Here is an 18389-nt window from a genome sequence, read left to right as displayed (position 1 = left end):
TCCTAAAGAAATAGGAGCTAAAAATACAAAGAGCACACAATAAACCAAGCAAGGTCTCAAAAAAAACCTAACTTGCTGAAAGTTGTATTTTTCTAATTTTTAAGTGAATTAAATTTTCTCAAGCAAGTGTTTAAAGATGTGATAAAACCCAAACTAATATGTATGCATTAACCTAATGCAAAAAGGCCTAGCAAGATTCAACAAATAACTAATAAGTCAAACATTACGAACCAAGCTTAAATAGGATGACATTTTCTTTAAAAAGAAGCAAAAAACACAAGATTTGGATTTCAGAGCGTGAAAAATACGCTATTCAGAACGCCAAACACATAATAAGATTTTCTGCCTCAAAGTGATAGAACAAAATCTTTTTGGGATTTTTAACCAAAGAAAAGATTTTTTTTTTAATATCCAAATGTTTTTAGGATGACAACTTTAAAAACCGACTTATTTTGTCAACTTCTAACATCTGAGTAGAGAGAAATGCCTCCCAAAATAGAAACTATCGCGTAGCTATACCTACTACCAATCAGAAAATAAAAAGTTTTTAAGTGATTTAAACCTAGAAATTTAAGTTTTTTGGAATATCTCACAGAAGACAACATTTTACAAAATGAATAATCTTTCAGAAGAAACAAGAATCACATGTTTTTGACACTGGAGCATGGAGATCCCCTTCGTGAAAGGCAAACTGTCTAGAAGTTTTGGTTAAAAAATAAGAACAAAAACTTTTTTGGGCACTTTCGAAGTATAAATATGCAGTTTCAGGGAAAGCATCAAAGGATGAAATAAAGTTGAGAATCTAAGATTTCCAATGCATCAAAAAATGATTGATTTTGATATTGAAGCATTGAAATAACTATTGAAAGACAAGTTATTCAACAAATAGGTTACAAGGACCAAACGACAAAATGGATTGTTGTTTCAGCCCTTAACGGCAAAGCGACTTTGTTGTCTAGGCCCCTGAAGGCAAAAGTTTTATCATTTCAACCCCTTGTAGGAGATTGTTTTAATGTTTTAATCTCCAGCAACAAACTTTATTTGTTGTTTTATCTTAAATGTCTTGCATCATGAAATGAAGCTATTCTATCTATAATTTTGGGCCCCACAAAACCCCAAATCTCTTAATTAATGAATTTATAAACTACAAAATATGAAAAAACACATCCCACCATGATCGTTGAAAACTATTGATAAAAGATTTATGGTAAAAGAAATAGGCTTACCTTGGTTCACAAAACTCTTTCCAAAATCTTTCAAAAGATGTGGGACACTCGTTTCAAGCTTCAATCATCCTTCTACTCTAGAAGATAAAGCAAATGCATATTTATGTTGCTTATGCTTTGAAGTTCACTATCAAGAAAGCTTGGATTCGAGATTCAGACTTTGTGAAATGAGATATGTAATTTAAATCAAACATGTATAAGGACTTATACAGGGAATAAAAAGAATGTAAAGAAAACTAAAACAAAACAACAAACTATCAAATTAATCTAGAAAAAATACTTTTTCATAATTTGGGTTTGTTTATCTTTTGGGCTTATTTTCAGTCTATCAACATTGCGTAGGCATGATGGTTGTTGCAATGGCTTCAAAAGAGCCTTTGCGTATATGTGGCAGTTTAGGGATCGAGCCAAGAGAGGGCTAGAGTGAAGGCATGGCTAAGGTAGGCATTCTTTCTAGGGCCAACGCTCAGACATGGGATTTCTAGATCTCCCAAACTTTGGGGGAATGGCATTCCATAGAAGGACGATAAACATGCGTGTCGTTTCAAGGCATGATGGCACATTGGTGTACCATCCCATAGCAGGGCAACACACTAGTATGCCATCCCATAGCAGGTCAGCAAGTTGGTGTGCCATCCCAAGGCAGGACAACACACTGGTGTGCCATCTTGTATCAGGACAATGTGCCATCCCAAGGTAGAATGGCCGTAGAAGAATGATACACTAGTGTGTCATCCCAAGGTAGGATGGTTGGATGGCACACTTGTGTGTTGGGATAGAAAAAAAGACCTTTTAAGTTTTTTTATAATATTATGATTTTATCTTTTTGAAATGCTAATCTTTGAACCATGAGAGTGTGTTTTCTCAAAAGAAAATTTATATTTTGGACATCTTGGAAAAGTTAGGTGTCGACAACTTTACACTACAGAAAACCTATATTTAGTGCATCCACTCCTCTTACTACTTTTTTCTTGGTGTATATGCTTGTGTATGGTGTTGGCTCTTATTTTTTGATTTTTTAGATCTAATACTTGAGTATTGATTGGGATGAATGTTGCTATAAATAAAATAAAAAAATGATTTTTATGTTTAGTCTACATAATTAGGTTCATGATTTCTTTAAACTGATATTCAAATGGTTCTTATATCAATGTATTAGATGTCCTCAACATCATGTTTCTCTTTATGCATAAGTGGTTCATGTTGCTTTGTATGCATCATGCAAGATACTTATATGGATGTTTTGATTGTAGTTGTTTCAATTTGTTCTTTTTAAATAACTTTGTTATTAAATTTTTTTATTGATGCATAACTTTGTTGTTGTTTTGGATGTTATTATGTTTTAAATTTCTCTCGAGTACATCTTTTCTTCAATAAAGATTATAATAGCTATGTACTTGAATTATGAACCATTTCAACTTTGCTCTTACTTTTGTTTTGTAAAGGATTCATGCATTGGTAATCATTAAAGGATATTTATGTTTTGGTGAAATTGGTTATGGTTGCTTTGCAACATTGAAGAGATTGTCATGGAGCAACAACACCTACTTATGGAATAAAGAAAACTAGTGAACAGATATATTTCACACCGATTAATTCATCTTACTCTATAGTACAAATAAGGCTTGGCACGTGGATAGAGAGGAGACCTCATCCATAGCCAAAAGTATTGATATCTGATACATACCATAAGAAATACAATATCACTAAGCGAAAGCCCAAAAAGAAATCATATGCAAAAAAGGTTGATGAGTTTCTAGCCCAAATCTTGTCTTCTATCATAGAAACATTAAAGGAGGGAGATTCATGCGTTTAGTCATCAGTGAAGAAGTTAAAGAGGCATTAGTCTATGGTTGTTGTTAACCTCAATGCCTAACTAGAGAAAGTAAGAAATGTGGCCACCTGTAGTGGCAATGGTAAGACAGAGAAGGAGAGTGTGGACATCATGAGGGTGGGAAGTGCATATGTGGTACCTTGGTAAGGGAAGGATGACAAGGCTGAAGTAGAGAAGATTGATGGACTTCAATAAAAGAAGAATGAGAGTGAAAGTCCTTTTGCAGAAGATGATCATCAACAAAAGGAGAAGGTTGGTGTGAAGATTGTGCAGGAGGATCATCAGGATGCGCAAGTGTGGGTTGATGTAGAGAGATCGGAGAAGGATCCTCAAGAGTCTGGGGAGGTAAAATATCATCCCTTGGAGGAGCAAGTGCATGCTTCGAGGAAGAGGTCATATCGCTATATTTTTTTTTCATTTATTATTGTGTAAAATATGTTTGTAAGATGTTTACAATCAACTAATTCAAATATATATGTGTGAAACATGTTTGTAAGACAAGTAGTTTGATTCTTGCTATGTGGAGTACGTTATACACTCAAGAAAACTTAAACGTATTGGTAGAGTAGGAGAGGAATGATAAAAGAAGAACAAGTCATCATTTGGGAAGGGCTCTTTGCACTGCAAAGTTGCGTGTGCTGACCAAAACATATGTAAGTATACATGAAAAAATGATTATATTTTTAAAAATAATGCAATATAGGACTAACCATAAATGAAACTTCATTTTGTAGGTAATGTGGTGTCCTTATAGAGAATATGTAGTGGAGGAGGATATGGTTGTCCAAGTCATGGACCTCGTGAGAAATGATATTTTGTTGTACAATATGAATGAAGTTGAATGTCAAATGGCCAGCCAAGCGGTTCGATAGTTTGAGTATACTCAGCAGCAACCTTGTCACCATCCTGTAGTTAGTAGAAGCATGTAAGATTGTTTGAAGGAATAGTTAAATGATTATCCCATATCGTTTTTCTTTCAACTTGAGAATCAACATGATGATGACAATGACATTGACTTATATTTCATGTGACTCCATCGCCAAGGAAATGTAGTTGTTGACAACCAGTAGTTTCAATGCAAAGAGGGGCTTTGATATGTTAATGCACTTATATATAAATTAACTCTATTTACAAATTTACTTTTATTAGAAATTTATTATCTTATATATATAATTTGATTACAAAGGAAAAGTGGACGGGCAAATTGAGGCGAGGAGACAGAAACTTAGAAGAACTATAAGTGAAGATGATGTAAACTTAGCGCTTGCAATAGCTGAAATTCGTAGGCTGCATGATTTGCTTGAAGCAAAGAATAAGAAACTCTCTAGCAAAGGTATCATTATACATAATCTATAAGAGCTTTCGTGAACTCGGGTAGCTCTGCTCTCTAGCATGGATAGAGAGCTTGAGGAGCTAAGAGCACCGGGGTAGTAGTTGCAACATCCATAATAGTCGCAAGCATTGGATTTATTGCAATTGTGATCAGATTCACAAACAAATGTTTATGTATATATACATCAACAAATAATTATAATTTGTATATTCTTTTGTTTGTATAAACTTTTGTTTCATTGCTTGAATGTATATACTTTAAATGTGTGGATATATATATATATATATATATATATATATATATAAATTATAACATTTTTTTATTATGAATGTATGAATATATATATACAAATTATAATATATTTTATATTATTAATGTATGTATATACAAATTGTAAATTTTTTTTATTGTTAATATGTGAATGTTTGAAAGTATAAATTGTAGATGTGTGAATGCATATATAAATTATAACATGAATGTATATATTGTTAATGCTTATAGCAGGTGATAATTGTTGTGAATGTATACACATATATACAAATTATAACTTGTGATAATTAATGTGAATGTGTGGATGTATATACAAATTGTAACAGGAATATAACCTCAGAACATTCACGCATCAGTTACATGAACTTTAAAACATTCACAACTGTTCATTTATTGACCTTATCAATTGGACTTACACATTAGAATTGTGAATCACAGGAGATTCACATAAAATCAACACATATTTGCAAACCAAAAACCATATTTGTGAAGGTGGACACATGTTGACAATCTTCAAGAGTTGCAAAGGTTGAAATATCTGCATAACATATTTGTGAACTACAACATATATTTATGGATGTCATGTTCAACTTTAAGAAATCATGTACTTAAAGAAGATCCACAAAACATTAACGCACGAAGGCCGCAAAGTTCGCATTGCATATTTGATGATGTCATTTTTAACAAAAAAGAGGTTCACATACAATCAACATAAACACATATGGTCAAACTTCGAGAGTTTCAAAGGTCAAAACATTCATATCGCACTTGTTAACCGTGAGAGTTGATCATACCTACATCTCCATCAAGTTAGATGTCCGGTGGGGATTGAATACACTAACAAGAAAAAACTTGTTTGAAGATTGTGGTGAACGGCCCTGACTCATTGAGCCCACTCAAATCATTTGGCTTTGATTCAGGGTTTGGGTTTGACTCAAGGGACAGTTCTAGGGGTCGAGACGGGGACCCATGGAGACTCATACCAGAGATCTCACTCTCACTGATGCCCCAGTCACCCAAGTATATGCAAGACTTGGCTTGATCAACTAAGACCTAGTGAAAGTTGGTTGAATGCACCCCTTTGTGTTGAGCACACTTGTTTAGCAGGGTCAGGGTGTGTGTGAAGATACTCAAGATGAAGGACACCGGATCAAACTGCAACGCTTACAGGATGTACCCCACTGCTTTCTCTGGTCAGTCCCTTTAAGGCATGGAGGTTGGTGGACTACCTGGGTTTACTTAGTAAGTAGGCCGGTCCATTAACTTTGCGTCAAAGGTTCCTCATAAAAAAAAAAAAAAAAAGTGGGCTGAACACATGGATCTTGTACTAGAGGTTCCTCCAGTCAAATGCATGACTAACCAAACCGAGTCAGTCAGTCAACACAGCTGGCTGACATCAGTTTACAGAGTGTGGGACTGTGGCAAACGGATTCAGTATGAACCATATCATAGTTGTTTTAAGCCCGCATCCAGACTATAAGCAGTAGGTCCCAATCTGAATTGAGATCCAATGAATGTAGAGTAAATCCAGATCCAAATATTATATGGCAATATTGGATCCAGTAGAAAAAGGCTGGAAACATGCACTTTACATGTAAAAGGTATAAACAACTCAAATTTGATTTGGATCTGATTATAGGTCTCATGGAACAATTTGATTTGAATGGACGACACCGTTTTGGCATCTGCGGGATGCACCAAGAATGTGTCTGTGTGTCCAGCGTTTGCGTAGGTAGGCAGACGTGCCTGGATACTGTTGGCGATTAATCGGCGAGAAGTCAAGCGGGGAGATCCGGGGATGGCGGGATGAAAATCATGCACGCCTGCATCACAAGCTTGTGCAACAGCTGATCAACAAACTCAACGAAGAATTTGCCGTCAAAGGTCTGGTCCCTCTACATTTCTTTTGAGAATAGAGGCAAATTTCAGTCACCATGGTCTTGTTCTATCTCAAAAAATATATATTTTAGACCTATTGGCGAAAATGTCAATGCAAGGTGTTAAGCAGGTCTCCAAGCCTATGACTCTTTCATTAGAAAATAAATTTAGTGATCTCACTTTATACAAGAGCATCTAGGGTATCTTGCAATATGCTACACTTTACGCGATCGGATATCTCATTTACAGTTAAATAAGTATGTCACATATTCAGATGCAGACTGAGTAGGTTAAAATAATGACCATTCCAGTTCGACAAGGCGTTTGATAAGTGGATGCATGTCCTGTATTGTCCTCTGACAGGACAGGACAAACTGTCATTTCCTGTACTGTCCTTAGACAGGACAGAATGCACTGTCCTGCCCTGTCAATGCACCCCAATTTTTTTGCCTGGTGTGTCCGACAGTGTTAGTCCTTCGGGGTGGCACGGACAGCGGCCGATACAGTTTTGGCATCTGCCGGATGCACCAAGAATGTGTCTGAGTGTCCGGCATTTGCGTTGGCGGGGCCGACGCGCTTAGGTCCTGGGTGCCGTCGGCAATTAATCGGCGAGGAGAAGCCGAGCGAGGAGATCCGGGGATGGCGGGACGGAGATCGTGCGAGCGCGCATCACAAGCCGCGCAAGTTGACCCAGGTTCGAAGATCGGTGCGCGCGCGCGGAAGACCTCGCCCGTCTCACAAACCGACCATTCCGGACTGCGTCTTACCGTGAAGAGTTTTTATTTTTTTGAATTTTTTAAACGTATACATTCCATGCACCATTCCGTCTCGGGGATTTAGGGCATCGACCTGCCGAATTCTTCGAGTCCGGGAGATCGCGTTCGCGAGATTCGGGAGCGCCTCATATCTTGATTTCCGGTGAGAAATTTGACTCTCTTATTTTTTTCCTGATCATTGTATGCGTTTGTGTGGGGGATTTCATGATTTTTTCGCTTTTTCCTTGTTTAGTTTTAGCTCCAAGGGGAGCTTATTCTGTTTCTTGCTTGCTTTTGTTCATTTTTCTTAAGTTTTCGGGATTTTTTGGGTCTTTTACAGTTTAGAGTTTGGATATTTTGCTTATATTTCAGAGCAAGAACTTCGTTCTTACTCGGTAATGTGAAAACGAGGGATTTTGGAGCTCAGAAGAACGAAATTTCCTTTTGGCCTATCAAAAGAAAAGAAAAAACAAATCTTTGACGAGCTGATTACTTGATTTTTTTTCTTGATTTTCAACATTTCGTTCAGATCCAGCTCGTCTTGTGTCTTTTCTCGGTTTTTCCAGATCTTTTGTCAATCACAAGTGTTCAGGTCTTTAGTTGTTATTATTGAAGGATTTTCTGTTTTTTACTGAACTCTCTCTCTCAGAGTTACAGAACTGAAAGCGTTTTTTCCGAAATCCAGATCGTTTCGGATAAAAAAAATTCACAATTTAGTGAGGCAGAGGACGTCAACTCGGCCAATGATACAACGTGGATGGTTCCCGACGCTAAATGTAGCAAGTGTTTGAGCGATATGGTAGAACAATTCGCAAACTCTCTTCCGTTTGTTCGCTTTTCAAGAGCATGGATTTATTTGGAAATGATACCAGTTTGTGATCTAATTCTCAATCTTTTCTCGTTTATTTGGGCCCTCTGCCTCATCCCCTGTTTCTCAAGTTTTGCATGAGCGATCCGTCTGTTGAGAATTCGTATGATCGTTAGATCTTTTCCACGATTGTATTTAGTTCTTTGGTTCCTCCTTTTTTTTCGTTTTCTGATTGCGTTGGGAGTTCATCTCATCTTTGATCTTACGGTATGATCACTTCTCTCTCTCTCGTTGATTTTTGAGTACTTTAATTCATAGTTTCGATTATATATAAACCACAGCGATCTGGCTGCCAAAATGCAATTTTAGAAGCATAATACTGCGATGAAATAATGCAAGAGATGCATGGTGAAGACTGAAATTCATGTACAATATAATGCACATGGTTACGAACAATAAATTTTTAGTTGGACATCACTTCTTCCATTGCATTCAGTCCCTCATCAACTTTCTTTCATTTTCTTGGTTGTCGATTCTTGTTTATTGAGTCTCTGTTTCATACCTGTGTTCCAAGTTCCAACTGTTCTTAGTTGAATTTGATGATGTTTGTCAGGTTGATTATATCAGATTATGTAAATGCATAAGGTCGAAGATGGTGAAGTTTCGCCTGCCAAGATGTCGCCTTTGGAGTGTTATGGTTATGCTTCAGATCATTCTAGGAAGTCTTGTCATAATCGTCAGTCTTGCGAGTCTGTTTAGATTCTATTCTTCGGGGTTCTTGTTCCATGATGAAGATATTTGCCAGAAACTCTATGGGGCAAAGGAGGCGTATTCAGGTTTTGATATGAAAGCGATGTCGGATCGGGTGGATGAAGTTCTTGAGAAGTTGGCTGATTTGCAGACCAAGCTTGAAAACACTGTGCAGCAGATGGATAAGAGAAATATGTCAGGTCCTCAGTTTAAGAAGTTTTTAGAGGATGAATTTCTCCCACCTGTTTATAGTGCTCATGTATCTCTTAGACAGATCAGAATTCCGAAAATCCATGGGCAATCGGGTCTGAAAGAGGACCCTCTGATAAACTTTTTCACTGTTGAGGAGTTAAGGAAGTATGTTACAGCAAAGGAGAACAGATCTGGGAAGATCAATGTGTATGGGACTAAGCAGGTTTATAATACAATTGGGCATGCATGTGTTTTGATGAAGAAAGAATTGGAAGAGTACATGAATTATGACATAGGGAACTACTGTAAAGATGATTGGAACCTAGGGCAGAGGCTCATGATCAGTGGGTGTGATCCATTGCCTCGAAGGAGATGCTTGACTAGAGCTTCCAAATTGTATGTTGAACCGTCACCCATTAACGAATCTCTGTGGCAGATGCCTGACAACAAGAACGTCAGGTGGAACCTTTATGCTTGCAAGAACTTCAGTTGCCTAGCAGGAAATAATCCTAAAGGAATCACAAAGTGTACTGGTTGTTTCAATTTGGATAAGGAAAAGGTGAAGTGGGTACAGAACAGCCCTGTTGCTGCAGATTTTCTGATAACAGATGTATTGAATGCCAAGCCAGGAAAAATAAGAATTGGGCTAGACATTGGTGTGGGCACAGGAAGCTTCGCAGCAAGGATGAGAGAGCTTAACGTGACTATCGTCACTACTGCTCTCAATTTGGGGGCTCCATTCAACGAGTTGATCGCGCTTAGGGGCCTCATTCCCCTGTTTGTGACAGTGAACCAGAGGCTGCCTTTCTTCGACAACACAATGGATCTGATTCATACCACTGGGTTTCTAGATGGTTGGATCGATCTGCAACTGATGGACTTTGTGTTGTTCGACTGGGACCGGATTCTTAGACCGGGCGGGTTGTTGTGGGTCGACAGGTTCTTCTGCAGCAGGAAAGATCTGGATGACTACATGTACATGTTTCTGCAATTCAGATACAAGAAGCATAAATGGGTTGTGTCAACTAAATGCAAGGAAGAAGTTTATCTTTCTGCATTGCTAGAAAAGCCTCCAAGAACCGTGTGATCGATCTCTTTTTTTCTCTCTTCTTGCTTTAAATTGTTTGTTTTGTCCCTGTTTCTATCCTCTTCTGATGGGGCTTATATTACACTAACATGTTTAACATGTTGAGGAGATTGTTATGCTGCAACTTGATAGTTAGTAATAATACTCCACAGATTTTGCTAGAAGCTATTCATGCACATTTTTTTTTAAGGCAAGCTGGGTTAGGCAGACCCCATCAGTTACTATTCAACGTATCCCTGGGGTTTTGAACCTGCAACTCGCACCACAGGGAAACGTGCACTGACAGCTCTTACCAACCACGTGGAGCCCACCTCATTTTGACTTATCCAAAGTATGGGACTCCATTTCTGCCTTGATAGTGGCCCTCTCATCTGAATGATTTAATGTGGTGTTGCCTGCACTTTCTTGTTCCATTTGGTCAACTGTCTCCTCTTCTTGTATATGAGATCTCTTGAATTTTCTTTTCATGAAAGACGGAAAAACTACTCTCTAAATGATAAACCTAGTTGTGCTGGCTAAGCCTGCCGTACTTAAAGTAGCTGTCCTCCCAGTGTAAATTCAGGGCATGTTTGATGGCTCTTCCTCGCCCATCTCACGAAAAAGATGCTTAAAACAAGACTTTTAACGAACATTGGATGGGAATGCCCCCTCCCCCTGTTACAGAAAGGGAAACTAATTAAAAAAAAAATCATCGACAGGCATGCCCATCTCTCTCTCTCTCGCCGGACGACGCAGAGATGGCCAGAAGAGTTTGGGATCTGATGCATACACAAGGTCGTTCTTCGATCTATTCGACGGCCTTTATGGGCAGCCTTGGAATCAAGCCGGATGCCCTAATAATGCCAGGAAACCATTTATTATATTTCTTGATACAAAGTTTGATTCCATAGTTTTGGTGGTCATTTTTTGAGTTTGATTCCATGGTCTTTGGTGTTTCTTAGAGAAATGGGGTTTTGGGCTCTCTTTGAGTTTCCATGAGAGATGCTTTGTGGGTGGTGAGGGAAATGGGAAAAGGTCATGAAGAGCTTGAATTTGACGGGTTTGTTGGGTTTTAGGTGGGAAAAGGTCATGAACAGCATCCGAGTATGGTTCAAACAAACGTTAAACTTGGTACAGTTGTTACTGAGCGGACAAAACCAATGTTTTGTCCCGTCTTTTTTGTTCATTTCGTCCCATCCTAGACAAATCATCAAACATGCCCTCATGGTGCACCCCTACAGAAAGAGTCACTCCCTGCAATGGGCTGACGCTGGTGGCAATGGAACTCTGACCACCCGTCTAATGGCCAAGGCCCCTCCACTGCACCAAAACCCTCGGGGCTGCCACGTTACTGAAGCTGAATTCAGAGAAAGTCATGTGATTTCTTAAATTGCATCCATATATATTATGTGGTCTTACCATCTTATTAGTTTAGTCAGAGTTATTTGTCTTGCATGCTGCAGGGTGTTATAAATAAATGAATTTGACTAAATGAGAATGGAATGTTGCTCTTCTTGCTTTATTCATTTTTACTATTCTGGAATAGTTTTATCTGATATGAGAGTATATTTCTTGATATAGTCCTCATAAAAGAGAAACGGCCCGAGGGTTTTGATTGTTTAAAAATATGGCATTGATACTTTGACAATAGATCCCAGCGTGGATTTTTTTTTTTTTAATTTATAACCCGAAGAAACAGCCCCTGGTTGCGCTGGCTCAGCCTGCTATACTTATGGTCATCATGCAGGCAGCGTAAAACTATGAGTCTAGGGCTCTTGCTCCCGGGGCCTATGCTAAGCATTAGCTTGCGCAGAGAGATGATGCCTATGAGAATTTAACCTTGACTGCCTGTCTAGCAACAAAGGCCCCACCCCACTATGCCAACCCCAAACTTGCAATAAGGTAAAAAAAATATAAAAAAAAAAGTGTCAAATAAATAATAGATTTTTTTAAAAAAAAAACACGCTAGACTTTTGGCATATTTTCAAACCTAACTTTTGAAATATTATAAATACATTCCTAGTCAACAAAGCAAAATCACAAAAGCTACATTATACATATTATAAAAATCTTATATATATATATATATATATATATATATATATATATATATATATATATATATATATATATATATATATATATATATTCTAACCCTAACATAAAACTCTTTCTTCAATCTCTCCTCTCTTCTCCTTCTAACGAGTCACACAAACTCTCATTTCTCTCTTCTCTTTCCTCTAATGGCAGAAGGTGGCATCAGCAAAGAGATCAGAGAAACAAGGCCCGCCATACCTCGCCCACATTTAGACATGAAATGAGAAATGAACCGGAGATGGAGGTTAAAATCAAAACCCTTGTAGGGATAAGGTGGGGATGGAAGGCAAAATTTTGAAACCAGACGATGGTGGAGACCTTGTCGCCCGCCCCCAACAGGGTCCACTGCCATCTATATCGTTGATGAGAGGAGGGGTTTCCCTTATCTAGGCAAATGAAAAAAAAAAAATAAGAGGCTTGTATCAAGAAATTTAAAAACATGAGGCTTTTTTTAAATTATATCAAAATGCTGGTCTCTAAATAGAATTTTCTCTTAGTTAAAAGAATAAAGAAAGAAGGTGGGAAGCATGGCGACAAAAGTTTAAATTAAAAAAAAAACGGCAGCAAAATTCTAACAAGTGTTTTTTTTTTCTCAATGTTTTTATCAGCACAATATCAACTGACTAAAATTGAAAAGTATAAATAAAAAATATGCAAAAACCAAAAATAGAAAATAAAGAAAGAAGGTGGGAAGAATGGCGACAAAAGATTAAATTAAAAAAAAAAGGCAGCAAAAATCTCACAAGAAGTGTTTTTCTTTTTTCCCAATGTTTTTTATCAGCACAATATCAACTGACTAAAATTGAAAAAGTATAAATAAAAAATATGCAAAAACCAAAAAATAGAAAATACATGCAAACTAAAACAACTTTTTTGTCTGGCAAAACAGTCATTTGAAAGGCATACACATCACAGTAAATCACGAAATTTTCAAGATATTTTGGCCGTTTAATATGGTACACAAAAGTAACACAATTTTTTGTGATATTTTTAAATGTGGTAGATATTTGTCAATATGGTCGGAAGAATGCTTAGAATAAGAAGAAAGGAGGAGTACAATGATTAAGAAAACAAACAAAAAATACTGTTCGATGTAAGAAAGTTTCAGATTTTTTAAACGTCCACATATAGCCAAAAGTGGCATGACCATGCGACTAGATAAACTTAAAGAACTAGCCAGATTTTGCCTAGCAACCAAGCCAGCTGGTCAACCCACAAAAATCTGCCTAACAAATCAACTTGGTTTATCAAGATCCAGATTTTCACATTTTGTTTTAATAAAAAAAAAGAAATTTATTATTTCTATTTGTTGTTTCTGCAAAGCTATGGATGCTAATTGTTTCAACTTCCAGTTGGCTCTACTTGGAAAATTTGCCTAACTATCAGCTCTATTTGTATTTGCATTAAGAATTGGATTTGGCAACTAGTACCCCATAGTTTCTGAATCATGAGCTGGTTTGTTTTCTAATAACCTTTTTAATGTCATTTAAAGTTTGACAATAAATAAAATATATATAATACATAAAATACATGTAGCATTATATATATATATATATATATATATATATATATATATATATATATATATATATATATAGTGGCGGAGCTAGGAATCTAAACTAGGGTGGGCACAAATAAACAGTGAAAAAAACCCACAAAAAAACTAGAACTTGCATAAATGTTCATGCTATAAAAAAAACTAAATAAAAAACCCATATCTTAACTCCTAAATTCTAACAATCATCCTTCGTATATATAATATTTAAAAAACCCTCAAAAGTTTATAACCATGTGGAATCAAGATTAATGTTGGTTGAAAATAAAGAAATACATAAGTAACTAAATGCTAATTGAAAAAAAAAACACAAAAAACCTTAAAATCTAATGAAATATCATGGTTCATAATATTTAAAAATAAAAAGTAAATAAAAAGCCTAAATCCTAAATAAACATCATTCGCTTGAAAAAAAAACTACAATTATGCACATGTTGATTAAAAATAAAAAAACTAAGAATAGCTAATTGAGTATTCACCTCATTAAAGAAAACAAAAAAAAAAACCTAACTGCTAATTAAAAACATACAAAAAAAAATAAAACTTAAATAAATATAATGCTATTTAAAAAAGCTAAATATAAAACTTAAAGCCTAACCCCTAAATCCCGATAAACATCATTCATATATATAATAATTACAAAGCCCTAAAATTCCAAGTTTATAACTAAAGTCAGGCACATGGAATCAAGTTTAATGTTGAGAAAAATGTAAAAACACAAATGCCTAAATGCTAATTGAAAAAAAAAAAAACAGAAAAACAGAAAAACCTAAAACCTAATGAAATATTCATGGTTCATGCTATTGAAAAGGTAAAAACTAAATAAAAAACCTAAATCCTAAAAAAATACTATTCACATATATGTTAATTAAAAAACAAAAACAAAAATTGTAAGTTTTTAACTAAAATTAAGCATGTCGAATCATGTTTAAAAATGAATAAAAATAAAAATTACTAAAATACCTAATTAAGTATTCACCTCATTTAAAAACCCAAAATCAAACACCTAAATGCTAATTAAAAAAAACTCAAAAAAAACTAAAACTTAATTAAATATCCATGATATTTAAATAATAAAAACCAAAATCCTAACCCCTAAATCTTGAAAACATCATTCATATATATAATGATTATAAAAAACCTTAATATTCTAAGTTTATAACTAAAATCAAGGATGTGAAATCAAGTTTTAAGTTGATCGATTTAAAAAATAAAAAATAAACCTAAAACAAGCATCATTCACATATATATGCTAATTTTAAAAAAATCCCTAAATTCTAAGTTTCTAGCTAAAATCAAGTATTTGGAAATGTTGATTAAAAACAAAAACACATAAACTAATGTTGCATTCACTCATTTGTGTATATATATATATATATATACATATATATATATATAAACTCATTGCTAATTGAAAAAACAAACAAACTCAAAAGGTCTTAAAATCCTAAACTCTAAAAAAAGCACAAGAAAACAAAGAAAAAGATAGAGTGAAAACATTAAAGAGCCTGCCAGACCACGATTGGGACTTGAGAGAGAGAGAGAGAGAGAGAGAGAGAGAGAGAGAGAGAGAGAGAGAGAGAGAGAGAGAGAGGTGGGTGGTTCATGACCCCTCGTGGGTCAAGCTTGGATGGTGTCCACCCTGACCCGGGCTACTATTTAGAGTTTCGGATCAAGGTGAGCACTACCCACCCTCACCCAATATCCCAATAAGAGGCTTTTTCCATGTCAAGTTGAGCAAGTGCCCACCTTGGCCCTCATGGATATTGGGTCAGGGTTTTGAGTGTAAACCAAATTTTGATGCCTTTCGACGATGCCAAAATTTGGCTAAATATATATAAAAAAAAACTCTAGGTTTTCAACTTGGCTTACCAGGGGAGGTTTCTCCAACCACCAGCCCTTTTTTATCATGCCAACTCGGCCTCAATTTTGCCAATGATGGGTTAGAAAAAATGGCCAATATATATTTTTTATTACTTTGAAGTTTGTAATTACCAAAAACATGATTTATTTGGTCACTCAAAGAGGTTAAAGATCTATTTTTTGGCAAACTAGGTTTGCCAAAAAAATAGGTTTTAAGGCAAACCATGGTTCTCTCTAAACCATTTTTTGCCCCTTGTCTATTAGCGATTGAAGGCAGGGGTGTCAACCGGTCAATTTTGGTTCCGAACCATTGGAATTAGGCTTGGACCAGATTTTTTGGGTATGATATCGGATCCAAGCTCAGATCTAATCTGGTTTACTATAAGAGAAACCATACCCAGACCTGATAAGAACTACATGAATCAAACTCATACCATACCCGAAAAAATAATATTTTTATCATTTTTACATTGAAAATTTGTGGGTCTTAATCCGAACCCGGGTTGGGCCGGGTATGGTATAAAATTTAACAAACTATACCCAGGTCAATGTATTATTCAGACCTTTGGGTCTGGACCTGGGTCTTCTTATTTGTCACTATACCCGGAACCTATAGGGTTTGGTCCGAGTCTGGTTCGGGTAAAATTGACCCGTTGACACCCGTAATTGGAGGCAGTAAAACAAATATTGTGATATTTATGAAAATATCATGAAAACATTATAAGAAATTACATAAAAGTTTTAATCATTAATTTCTTGTGATATTTTTGTAAAAATATAGACATCGTGTTTTAAACACATTATTTATGTTTCCAATGGCTACTTGCCACAAAAAGATCATGCATTTTATTTTTGGATTTTTTGTTTGTATTTATTCATAAGTTTGTTAGTTTTAAAATTATTTATTATTGCTAATATTTTTACAACAAAATGTGTATGTTTTTATTTATTTTTAAATATTGTGAATGTTTTTGGCTTCCAATATTTTGTTGTTTTAAACTTTTGTGACTATGACTGGAGGGAATTTGGGGTACGTTTGATGTGCCATTCTTAGCGTGATTCGGGCAAAAATTATGCTAAGAACGACAATTTTCAACAAACTTTGGACGCGGCAGACGACGTTCTGCGCATCCACCGCGTTCTTATTCCTATGTTATTTTTGTTCCACTCTCCCCCATGTTACAAAAATAACAGGAACCAATGGAACACAAATTTCTCGATGGGCGCAACAAACCATCTCGCCCGTGCCTCCTCCTTGACGTCTCTCTCTCTCATTGCAGTTTTCAGCAAGCTCGGACGTCGTCACCTCCTCCTTATTTCGATCGCTGTCATTGACGACCTCGTAGGTACCCACTTCCCTTCCCGTCGCCAGCTACTTCATAGGCGAGCCTGACATCGACGACGATGCCCCCTCTTCCAGGTATTTTCTTTTTTCTTCTTCCCTTCTTCTCTTTTTTTTTTTGTTTGCCGAAAGGTCGGTAGGAGGTCGGAAGGCCCCTGCCACGCCTCCCCTTGTTCCCTATGTTCGTCGAAAGGCTGACAGGAGGTCAGTGCCTTTCCTGTCGTGCCTCCCCCTTCTCTTTCTCCCCCTATCTTCTTTTTCCCCCTCCTTCTTCATTTTTTCTCTGTTGTCGGAGGGTTGACGACCCCTCTGTCGTGCCCTCCCGCTCTCTCTCTGCCACCTGTTCATGGCTTCGGTAGGGGCAGATGCCCCTGCTACCATTTGCTTTCCGACAGGCAGAGGCACGTTCCTGCTGTCGTGGGTCTTTCCGGTAGGCAAGGGCATGCCCCTGCTATCGTGGCTCTTCTCGACAGGCAGGGGTACGTCCCAAAGATCGATCGGTCCGTCTTCAACGAGAGCGCCGAAAGCTAGAAGCAAACCTACTCCCGCCTCTGCCTCGTCCAGAAGAACGACGATGCCTCAGCCTTCGCCTTGCCCAGAGGAAGGACGATGCCTCCACCATCGGCCGTCGACGGACGAGACTCCTCGTCGTCTCTTGGCACCAGGGCAACTTCGTCGATGACTCAGAGCAGAGGGACAACGATCAGATCATCCGTCTCTTGAGGGAGTTGTTCGCGAAGGACAAATCGACAGTTCTTTATCCTTCGAAGAACGGGTTTCCGGCTAGGGTTTCTGATGTTGCCGAAAGGTTGAAGGCGAGATCTGCTGCCGGCGTGGTGGGGAAGGCGAGATCTGCCGTTTGTTCAAGTTGTCCGCACGTTATCGTCAAACAACGAACATTTGGAACATAGCATTTGAGTACGGTCCAAACAAACATTGGACTTTGAACAGTTGTTACATAACAAACAGAACCAATGTTTTGTTCCGTTCTTTTTGTTCATTTCAAACATACCCTTGGGGTCCATGTTTGGGATTCCATTTTCACGACCCAACCAAACCAGAACCTAACAATTTGTTATCTGAGTGAGTTCCAATATACCTTGATGTGTGGGGTACCCGACCCATTATGAATCCTAAAGCTCGACTTGTAATAAGCTCAGGCTCGGCTTGGCTTATGACAAGCTCATGAGCTGAGACCGAGCAGGGTACCCTTAAAGAGCCGAGCCTGAACAACCCAAGCTTGGCTCGTTCAACTTGTTTACCAGCTTTGCTCTCAATGGCTTATAAAGACAATATCGGTGTATATTGGCGCGTATCGGATGATACTTATCGTACTGGCACAAAATCATTACGCATCACCCTTGAATCAGTTAATTTTTAATAAAAAATAAATAAAATCATTTTATATATATTTTAAAAT

The 18389-nt window shown here is 37.0% G+C and overlaps 1 protein-coding gene across 1 annotated transcript; it reads left to right on the top strand.

Moving 5' to 3' along the window:
• The first annotated feature begins 8756 nt into the window (after positions 1-8756).
• On the top strand, positions 8757-10297 carry LOC149839105 (putative methyltransferase At1g29790). The gene has a single exon (XM_090004001.1). It carries the CDS (start codon positions 8757-8759, stop codon positions 10131-10133), a length of 1377 nt encoding a protein of 458 aa, XP_089860127.1. The 3' UTR covers positions 10134-10297.
• Positions 10298-18389: the final 8092 nt, after the last annotated feature.

This window comes from Nuphar pumila, chromosome 4 (assembly GCF_984573655.1).
Source record: "Nuphar pumila chromosome 4, dmNupPumi1.hap1.1, whole genome shotgun sequence".
NCBI classification, from domain to species: Eukaryota; Viridiplantae; Streptophyta; class Magnoliopsida; order Nymphaeales; family Nymphaeaceae; genus Nuphar; species Nuphar pumila.
This window is presented reverse-complemented; position numbering and strand designations above follow the sequence as displayed.